General features: G+C 31.3%; 1 protein-coding gene across 1 annotated transcript; it reads left to right on the forward strand.

The window, feature by feature from the left end:
* The first annotated feature begins 66 nt into the window (after positions 1-66).
* LOC141672546 (putative ADP-ribosylation factor GTPase-activating protein AGD11) lies at positions 67-5,571 on the forward strand. The gene is made up of 10 exons (XM_074479168.1): positions 67-252; positions 356-1,168; positions 1,585-1,659; positions 1,918-2,014; positions 2,540-2,615; positions 3,315-3,478; positions 3,567-3,753; positions 4,598-4,720; positions 4,818-4,913; positions 5,121-5,571. The coding sequence occupies exons 1-10, from the start codon at positions 237-239 to the stop codon at positions 5,397-5,399; spliced, it is 1,926 nt and encodes a 641-aa protein (XP_074335269.1). The 5' UTR covers positions 67-236; the 3' UTR covers positions 5,400-5,571.
* The last annotated feature ends 5,586 nt before the right edge of the window (positions 5,572-11,157 follow it).

Here is an 11,157-nt window from a genome sequence, read left to right on the forward strand (position 1 = left end):
ACAGAATGCTAAGTATATACATTCTTATTTCTGGTCTTCATTCCAGGCATTCACAACTTCTTTTCATCTTCCTCTCAATCTTATATATACACATTACATTTCTTCATTTTTTGTGTGTAAACATTTTTCATTTCAAGAACTAATTACATTTTTATTTTTATTTTGAATTTTTGTTGTTTGTGCCTCATGTTACATTATTTGGTGATAGATTTTGGCTGAACCCCCATGTGTCATTCATGGTTTTACAAATACGTGAGTGTAGAATGCATGTCGTTTTGTTTTGATTTTGGAGAAAATGATAATGTGCTTGTTATATGTTCTTATGTTTGTATGAAATTTTTGATGTTTCATGCAGATGATGATCATGATCATGCATGGACAATTTTAGAGTTGAATTTTGTCTTTGGAATTGAAATGTCTGCGCAGAAAGAAATTAAGGGCTCAAGGGCCGATGCAAGTACATCTATGCAGAAAGAAATTAAGGGCTCCAAGGCGGAGGCAAGAACGTCTATGCAGAAAGAAATGAATGGCTCTAAGACGGATGTAAGCACATCTACGCAGAAAGAAATTAAGGGCTCCAAGGAGGATACAGGCACATCTATGCGAAAAGAAATCAAGGGCTCCAAGGCGAATGCATCTGTGCAGAGAGAAATTAAGGGCTCAAAGACGGATGCAGGTACATCCATGCAAAAAGAAATTAAGGGCTCCAAGGGTGATGCAGGTAGATCTATGCGGAAAGAAATCAAGGGTTCCAAGGTGGATGTAAGTACATCTAAAGAAATTAAGGGCTCCAAGGCGGATGAAGGTACATCTGTGCAAAAAGAATTTAAGGGCTCCAAGGCGGATGCAAGTACATCTAAAGAAATTAAGGGCTCCAAGGCGAATGAAGGTAGATCATGTACATCTGTGCAGAAAGAAATTAAGGGCTCCAAGGCGGATACAGATACATCTATGCAGAAAGAAATTATGGGCTCCAAGGTGGATGTCGTTACATCTATGCGGAAAGAACATAAGGGCTCCAAGACGGATGCAGATACATCTATGCAGAAAGAAATTAAGGGCTCCAAGGTGGATGCCGGTACATCTATGCGGAAAGAACATAAGGACTCCAAGACGGATACAGATACATCTATGCGGAAAGAAATTAAGGGTTCCAAGTCGGATGCAGGTATATCTATGCCCTGACATTGTTTATTCTAGATTATAGTTTCTTGTTCTCGCAACTTCATACCCAAACTTTTTAGTAAATTTAAGCCAATATATCATGGAAGCTAATTAAATTAGCATTTATGACTCAATGATCACCGCAAGATTGGTGCCTGATTATTATATAGCATAGTATGACTCCCGATTAAATTATTAGTCATGCACTTGAAAGAATAAGATTTTTTGAATCACAACCATTCATCCAAGATTCTGAAATTTGAAATTAAGGATGTTACTGTTTCTTTTTTATGATAATTGAAGGCTCTCTCTTGTAGTCTTTTTATTAAGAGACCGGACTACTATGTTAGAAATCACGCAATATTGCTCGTAAAAATAGTAATATGTATTACATTGAACCAATTAGCTTTGTAATTGCAGTATCAGGAAATCGTCTCCGTGATCTGTTGCATTCAAACTCCCTTCAAAAATCAAGGCAGGGGAGTTGCAGTGAAAGTAAGCATTTGTTATATTTTCAAGTTTTTTAAAACCATTAACAATCTACCAGCATTGTTTTGATCTTCTAAACGGATTCCACTTGTTTAAAATTTAACATGGATATTCATGTTAATGGGTATATAAAATTTAAACGTAGTGTGCCCATATGCTTTGGTTTTCTTATAATTTCAAATATTTTAATGTCATGGCATGTACTAAAACTATGCAAATATTTATTTTATGTGCCTTTTATGAGATTTTATTTTCAATCATCAGGTCCTCGAGAAAGTCCTCAAGAAAGACTGAATAAATTTTCGTCCGAAGCTGCAAATAAATTCTGTGCAGATTGTGGGACACCAGATCCAAAATGGGTGTAAGTATCTCACATTAGTATAGTCCAGGCTAAATTCCTTAATAACTCAAGATTATGCTTAAAATATAAAATAATGTATTAGATACTTTGTGGTCTTTTATTTGTTCTCTCTACATTTATTTTTTTTAAAAAGAATATAAAGTGGATTAATTGACGACCAAATAAATAATGAATTAGTAATTGTAATCTATGATATAGCAGAAATTGAAAATTGGGGAAGAAGGAAATGGAAGTTTGCTTCCAAATTTGGTGGGTAAAGTTGTAGTATAAATTGAAATTTACTAACATTTTCCCAAACCCCCGCCCCCTCCCCGCTAACAAAAAGTAAGAGTACAAACCTCATCCCATTCTCTCCCCATTCTATTCCATCCAAGTGAACATAAACGAGGAACCTTACATATCAGAATGGGTTAAGTAATCTATTGATATATTGTTGATATATTGTCACTCAGTATCTAATGCTTTAATACATTATGTTGGAGTTGGTTATGCTTTGTCATGACCATCTATTTTTCCTGATACCAGATCTTCAAATATAGGAGCTTTTATATGTATCAAGTGTTCTGGAGTACATAGAAGTCTTGGAGTGCATATATCGAAGGTATAGGTTACATGACATGTTCATATATTGCTCACTTCTTAACATTATTTTTCAATCACGCAGAATGTAGTCAATAATAAATTGATGATATTTTTGCATGTTTGGGGGTACTGTTACAATTTGTTATGATGTGGAACCATCTTCAAAATGATTTTCTTTAAAAGTCCCCTAAATGAAATAATGGCCGAGGACATTGACACCCAAATTATCGTATAGTTCTTTTCTGTAGCATGGTAGAATTATTATAGTATAATTTTTTTACACTTACAATGCTTTAGCTGAGTGGCATTTAAATCCGGTTAATGAAAATTGGAATTTTTTTTCAAGAGTTGGTGTTTGGTTGAGAGCGTTAATGTGTCAGAATTGGACCTTCATTTTCATTGGTCGAATAACTCATTTCTTATTGACCCGATTGGATACCAAATCATTCCCTTTTTCATACCCCTTATTCCCATTTGTCTGATCCTCATTTTCATCAACAATCCAAACAACCCCAAAACTCATTAAAAAAATCAAAAGACTTAGAGATAAATTTATACTCTGAATACTTATACACCAGATTTTTTTTATATACGAAGTCCTCTTTGGAAAATCATATATCTTATCTTGATATAGTTTTGATTAAATCTTCTATATTACTGTGATAGGATAATACAACTTAACTTGATATTCGTGTTACTGATCATATATATGTCACAGATATTATCGATAAAACTAGATGAATGGACAGATGAGCAAGTTGAAGCTCTGAGAGAGTTAGGGGGGAATACAAGTGTAAACTACAAGTTTGAGGGAGCCATCCCAGACAACTTTAAAAAACCAAATCCAGATTCTTCCATTGAAGAGCGAGTCGACTTCATTAGGTAATGCAATCATTAATCTTGTTATACACGTGTTCAACACATGCTCAAATGTCATACATCATTCATTATACTAACTGTGACTGTGCAGGAGAAAGTATGAGTTACAACAATTTTTGAGAGCTGATGAATTGATTAACTGTCCCTTACCATATCCATCATCATCAAGTAGCAAATCTGGTTCAGTCGAGAAGAATAGCAACAACAAAACTCGTAGCTCTTTTCGCAATAGTTGGAAAAAGTCGGAAAGCAAGACCACTAAGAAGAGCAATTCAATGGTAGGCATTTTTTCTTTATTATCAATGACTGAGATTTCTTCATATACGCTACAATGATATTATTTTTTGGTCAAGATATGTTAAAATAATTCACATGCATATTCGTGTGTCTATTTTTGTGAAAGCTTATCTTGTCAGAGGTACTTACTTAACACCAACTTCAGGTGTTATCGAATTACTAATGAAACCCCATTTTGATTTAATAATCAATTTGAGTAAAAATAAACTGCACGACTATTATTGTATGAATAACTGTTGAAATGTAACTAAAACTCAATTCGATATTTATTAAGATGAGTCACGTTCAAGATTTATACTTTTTGGACCTACATTCACACTTTAGTTTCACCACACAAGTCATTATGACAAAAATCATCCTCGTCACTCGCCCAGTAACAAAAATTATTTCAAAATGGAAGTTCTTGTTGCTTGTTATTCGCGCAACTTAAACTTCCCCCCTTCCCTAAAGAGTTGATGCAATGATAGATCATAATTGGACAATAATATTGCAAAACATCATATATTATATAATCATCTTTCCATATTCATCAATGCCCTCGTTAGTGATCTTCTAATTAGAAAATTTGATATATCGTGTTTCACATCTTATTAGCATGATATCATCGTGATTCTAAAAGTTTATAAACCATTTGTAGTCTGAGGGGGGTTACTTTCAAATCAAAGTTTATAAACCATTCACAAAGCATTACTTTCATTACTCAATCTTCTTCTCCCTAATTTATACAGCAATGTATTCAATGTCAATAATACGGTTTAGAGGTGTAATTTGATATCTAATAGTTGTCTAATATTTTAAATGATTTATTTTGTATACTCCATATAGGTAGGCATGGTTGAATTTGTAGGACTAATAAAGGTCAATATAGTCAAAGGCAGTAATCTAGCAGTTCGAGATATGATGTCCAGTCACAGTGATCCCTATGTCATCCTTACATTGGGAAATCAAGTAATTTTCTTACTTTTTTTCGTGAAATTCTTTTTAAACTTTGAAGGGCTGAATTGAATTTACTTGAACCAATGAGCTTTTTCTTTGTGTTTTGCAGTCAGTGAAGACACAATCCGTTAAAAATAGTTTGAATCCAGTGTGGAAGGACACACTTATGTTATCAATTCCGAATAACATTCCTCCTCTCAAGCTGGTAAATCTATTTTAACCAGATAGATGTGTTGGTGCATCTCTTGTTGACATAAATTTTAACGAGAACATACTAAAATTCTACATACACTGACAATAGTTAAAATTTCATGTTGGTGGCATTATTTTAATATACATGTTTGAATTTTGATATTATTCACTGTATGGATAATAATGATGTAATACGACTTCATTTCCTATTATTTTGTAGCTTGTATATGACAAGGACACATTCACATATGATGATCACATGGGAGAAGCTGAGATTGACATCCAACCGTTAGTTGCTGCTGCCAAAGCAGCTGAAAATGTTAAATCTAAAGAGTCGATGGAGCTGGGAAAGTTGATCGCAAGCAAAGAAAACATGCTAGTGTTTGACAGTAACATTAATTTAGCAGATGGGAAAGTGAAACAGACGATTACACTCAAACTGAATAATGTTGAAAGAGGATTAATGGAGATTGAACTTGAATGTGTTCTTCTAACATAATAGCCAGGTCAGTAGGAGGCACCGAGACAAAATATTTTATTAATGATCTGTAAATTAAAAAAAATCTACTAAAAATTTTGTAACCACAAAAAGAAGATTTGTAATGTATATTATGTTATATTTGTAAGAAAATTGAACATTAATTTTTTAACATCATCTTAAGTTAATTTTACCTGTAATCCAATAATTTTAATTTTCCAAATATCAATTCTTACATTAGAATTTCACGACATAATTTTGTATCGAGTTCTTGTACTTGATGGATGGATCTTAAAGTTAGTTTTTCTTCTGATTTGTTATACCTGGTGTCTATTTCGAAAACCTTAAAATAAAGGGTCATTTGTTTATCTCTTAATCCTATTTAATTCTTCTTAATAAAATTATCTTAAGTGTTAAGATCATTTGGACCTCTTTTTTTTGTCATAATGATTAATAATTTATCTTAATCGTTAAAAAAACCCACTTAAGCGCTAAGATGACACACTAGTACTTAAGGTTTTTATATTACCACCTTCTCGCTCACTGACAAAACACCATCAACAGTAAAAACTAACAGTAACCATGACCTTCTTTTATTTATGCCATATTGTTTGAGTACATATACCGGAACTCCACCTCTATGTTTGATTTGTAAAGGTACTTTCAATTTTCGGTGTTTACATGATTACTAGTAAATACATAAAACATTCTTCTTGTTGAGTGAACATTTGCATTGGCTGGTTGTGTAATTTCTAATATATTTGCATATCAATATATTCTTAATGCACGCTAGTGTTAGTAAGAAATATTAACATTAAAAAGGATAGTATCATAAATTAACTAATTAAAAAAATAACCAACTCCGACTCGTTTAATAAAAATAACCAATAAAATAACCAAGTCCAACCCGTTTACTCACTTTTATTTAATGCGGTCTTATCTATCTATCAATAAGATATCCTAATATTATGATATCAACAATTTAAACGTTCAAAATCATAATCAAAGATCAATTACGATCTTATGTATCTATGATCCGAATTTTATGGTATCAACAATTTAAACGCTCAAAATCGTAATCAAAGATCAATTTATGTATATGAATCAGAGATCTTAATTTCATGGTATTAGAAATTTAAACAAATTAGTAATCAAATATAAATACGGTCTTATATATATATATATATATCAATTAGAGATCCAAATTTCGTGGTATGAACAATTTTAAACATTCAAAATCGTAATAAAAAATCAATACAAAATTCAATTAAAAGAAAATTATATCAATTTTTTCATTATTGTCCCCTTTTAAATTTTGATATATGATATGCATATACATTTATAGAAATCTAAAAATTAAATTTGTATATTTAGATTTTAAATCTTCCGGTGTATATATTTTCTATTTTCTCATTGTTTCATCTTCAGCCGCCTTCCTTCTTCTTCCTGTAGCTATTTTATTAGTCATTACTCATATTGTTTAAACTTGTTTGAGCAAACTGTGAAATCCGGTATATATGTGTTTATGATGTCAATTCATATCTAAATATTTTTTTTAAATATATGTTTCAATGATATAGGTATTATAACGGTGGAGTAATTATTTGTAAGCAAGGATTCGATCAAAACATTTATTTTTTTATAAATATTGAACAATGATATCAAGAGTATAGTATCAGCTATCTCTTTTGTGTTTTGATTTTATAGTGATTTGTTGATGCATATCATTTTTTATAAGACTAAGTGTTTGACGAAATTTTAGATGGATTTATGAATATTTTTATGCGTGTACATGTTTGATGGCATAAGTCATCAAGAATGAATAAGACGTAATTTCCGATCAAATGTCAATCTAGGTATGAAACTTCTATATCATTATAGATTAATTCAGTTTATTCTCCAACTAATGTTATAAATCTTTCAACCAATATCTCAATTCTTACTTATGTTAGAGATATGAACAACATGTATAGGATATTCATAAAATGAATCCAAAAAGATAAACTCTTGGATATGAGGGGAATACCTTGGTAAGGACTGAATTACCTTGCCCTTTTTTCTTTTTTTCTGTACTTTGCAAATTAGTATGCCTTAGAGTCTTTAGACAATTTTGTTTGTAATTTTGATGATTTTAAATGAAGTCACAACCGGACTTAAATTTTATACTGAAAAATGCTTATCTTATACATGTTTTTCATATGTACGAGGAACTGAGTAGGAGGTATGGCTACTGATGAATCCGGAGATGGTGGCTAGCGACTTTGTTGAGATAAATGGAGCAGCTAAGAATGCACCAGATAATAATTTGGGCAAATTAGTTCTGTCGAAGCAGAATTAGTCAATGGTATGGCTCATGTATTATAGTTCGGAGTGTATTTTGTACATTCATCCTCCAATATCTATATTTGCACTAAATAAATCATAGTTGTATGTGTTTGGCTTTTGAATGATTTTCGACTGCTATTTTTTCCTCGATTTTATTTTTTTTAAATAACGTGATTCCTTTGTTTAAAAATACACTGGAAAATTTCATATATACTTCATTGGATGATTCTACTCCTTTTTCTTCTCCCATTGTAATGGGAGAAATGAGTGGTTTTTATCAAAATTCTAAAACTTACATTTGTCTGATAGTCATTAAAAGTTAATGGGGAAGAGACAAATTCAAATGTCTATATTCAGAATTTGATAGCAATGATAATACATGGATAAAAGAGTATGACCTCTCCTTTGTATAAAATTAGTACACCTTAAATATAAAAAGCATTTAATTTGTCATTCAGTCATTCACCTGACTACAATACTGTCGAATTAGATATACAAAGGAGAGAGGTATGTTGTTATTAACAACTCCATTAAAATGACTATATATGTTTATAGAGAGTTAATTTTCAATGTGACATGCTGTGTGTGCCAATTTTATGTAACACTTAATATATAACTATTTTTTTTCACCGCATTTGTAGGATAAACATATCTAGACATGAACTTGGGGAATGTATTTCGTGGTTTTAATTGTGAAATCTGAAAACGTAAATCAAGTATGGTCTAATTAGTTGATATAGATCTCCAACCCGTGTAAGCATCTTTCTATTTTCAAAATCATCCTAAAATAAATTAGCCTCTTAAATTATGTTTGCTGCATATACGCTATCAGAATAGAATTCATAAAGGACGTAAAAGATAAAGCTGAATGACTATGATTTTTTGATTCAACAACTCATCTCTTTCACTTTTAAACTTTCTTCTTCTATTTTATAGCGACTTTTTTAGCTTATAAGATGGATATATTTTTTAGCTGTTTTGTGTTCATGGATCCAATTTAGATGCATTATAAAATAAGATATATTTTTCTTTTCATGAAATGTTCTAGATGGAACTTATTGAAGATTGGTAACAAAAGTAGGAAATTCTCCTATTAGTAACTTAATTTGTAAGATTGATTTAAAATACATTCTCCTATAAAAAAAGATATTCTCAAGGAAATTTGCATATTTTAGTCAATGAAAATTATTCTTTCCTACTTACCCTTATGTTTCAAATTTCAATTTATTCCTCCAAAGAGAGTATTGATTCTACTAATTAAACTATTATTATGCTAAAATAAGAAAGTATTTAATGTACCAAACTAATTATAGCAAATTTTGTGCATTGGTTAAGCAAAACAATATCTTCTCAGCATCATATATTAATGTTTGCTTATTCACATTATTTTTTAAAATTCAAAATTTAAAGTATTTATCTTAATAGCCTATTGTTGGACACAATAGCTCCTTAACTCATTGATTCTGCTAATTAAACTATTATTAAAATAAAATAAGAAAGTAATTAATATAATAAACCAAATTAAATTTTGTACACTGATTAAGCAAAACAATTTTTTAACACTTTATGTTATACTTTCCCCACTAATATCATTTTTCAAAATTTAAAATTTTATTTATTTCTCTTAGTAGCCTATACTTTCCCATTATCAATGTTTTAAATTAGAAAATTTATAATTAATATTTTAATTAATTATAAATTTACTGATATATATATATATGTAAACAATCATCCATTTTATAACTAAAAAAACCAAGTAAAAGTTTGATTGGTTAAACAAATAATGTTATTAGTAAATGAATCATTAATTATTCAATTATATTATTTTTAAGACAGTTCCGTATACACATTAAAATAATAAAAACTTATAGATCTTTATAATTGTATAAATGAACTTACTTTATTAAATATTAATAATTTTATATAATAAAATGTGAGACGTCGTCGTGAGACGCTGTCAAGTAACACTGATAATTATATGATTAGATGAGGTAAACTTGCAAATTTGTAAAAATTATATTCTTTTACGAATTTTTGAATCTTATTTTATAAAGGTAGATTACTTTCAAGCTACTCGGCTCTTCCTTTTACAAGTCTTCTCGGCTGGAATTTCGTAAATAATTTTAAGACTAAATTGGCTATACATATTTGGTATATGTTATAAATAAATATTTCTATATGATAATATGAGAGACGGCGCTATGATGCACCATCGAGTTAAATTAATTATTATATGATTATATAATATAAACCTGCATAATGAAAATTATATTCTTTAAGCATTTTTGAAACATATTTTATGAATTCTTAAATTACTAAATTAGCTACACATATTTAATATATGTTTATAATAAAATATTTATATATAATAAAATACGAGACGGCGTCGTGAGGTGCTCTCGAGTAACAATGATTATTATATGATCAGATAAGATAAAATTGCAAATTTTTGAAAATTATATTTGTTGTGGAATAAAAACTAGAGTTCGTTGGTAATTAATGCTAGGGTTTGTGAGCTTCGAGCTTTAATGGCTGCTCTCGCGTTCGGGACTATCGGTCCTTACAAGATGCCTACGTATCTCTGTGTGGTAGAGAATTAAGCCAAAAACGTGGTTTTAGGTCGAGGGATAAAGCCCTTTATATAGAGGTGAGTCTAGGGTTAGACTTGTGTTGAGAGACTGGGAACAAGTCTCCAACTTAGATGGTGATTAGGAGTCCTATAGGGGAAGGAACTCCAGAACCTTCTGTGTAGGACTTTGAGTCCATTTAGGACACATGTCTCTGTTCTTCCAGTCGTATTGGGCCTAGTCCGTGAAAAGCTCATGTGCGTGGACCTTGACGACCTCTACTGGCGGGCCTTGACTATATTGGTCATCTTGGGTCTGCTATGAGCTTGGACCAGACAGGTCTGCACTGGACTTCAAACAAGAAGCCCAAGTGTAATTAATGCGATATTTAATGTGTATTTAGAATGTTTTTTTATCCATATCATTTGCCCCCCAACTTTCAGGAATAATGCTCAAGTTTTCGTGGAAGTTAAAATGGTCTTTTCGCGACTCGGGGTACTTTTGGCCCTTCTCGAGTATCGGCCCTTCATGGGTGTCGACCCTTCATTGGTATTTCTATTTTATCGTAAAGTATGGAGTGACCTACACGTTTACAACGACTTATATGGTGCGGGTATATGCATTTTAGGCCTTTGCACAAGCTATTTGGACAGTGTTTGACATTAAATGGTCCTAATTGGGACTAAAAAGTGAGCATTTATCACCCCTTAACCTTCGTCAAGGTTAATTAAAGGGCGAAAGCTGCTAGCAGGCCCTATTCGGGGCTAATTGGCCCTAATCGGGGCTAAGTTCCATGTACAAGCTGCTAACTAGGCCTAAAAGAGCCTAATTTTAAGCTCAAACGTACTAACTGGCCTTAATCGAATCTAATTTGCCCTAATCGGGGC

Source organism: Apium graveolens, chromosome 7 (assembly GCF_009905375.1).
Source record: "Apium graveolens cultivar Ventura chromosome 7, ASM990537v1, whole genome shotgun sequence".
Classification (NCBI taxonomy): domain Eukaryota; kingdom Viridiplantae; phylum Streptophyta; class Magnoliopsida; order Apiales; family Apiaceae; genus Apium; species Apium graveolens.

What these genes read in the sequence shown, in the direction of transcription:
- LOC141672546 (XM_074479168.1), top strand. An exon ending in CTAAGAAGAGCAATTCAATG is followed by an intron (nt 3,754 to 4,597) that starts GTAGGCATTTTT and finishes TACTCCATATAG; the next exon opens with GTAGGCATGGTTGAATTTGT. An exon ending in TCCTTACATTGGGAAATCAA is followed by an intron (nt 4,721 to 4,817) that starts GTAATTTTCTTA and finishes TGTGTTTTGCAG; the next exon opens with TCAGTGAAGACACAATCCGT.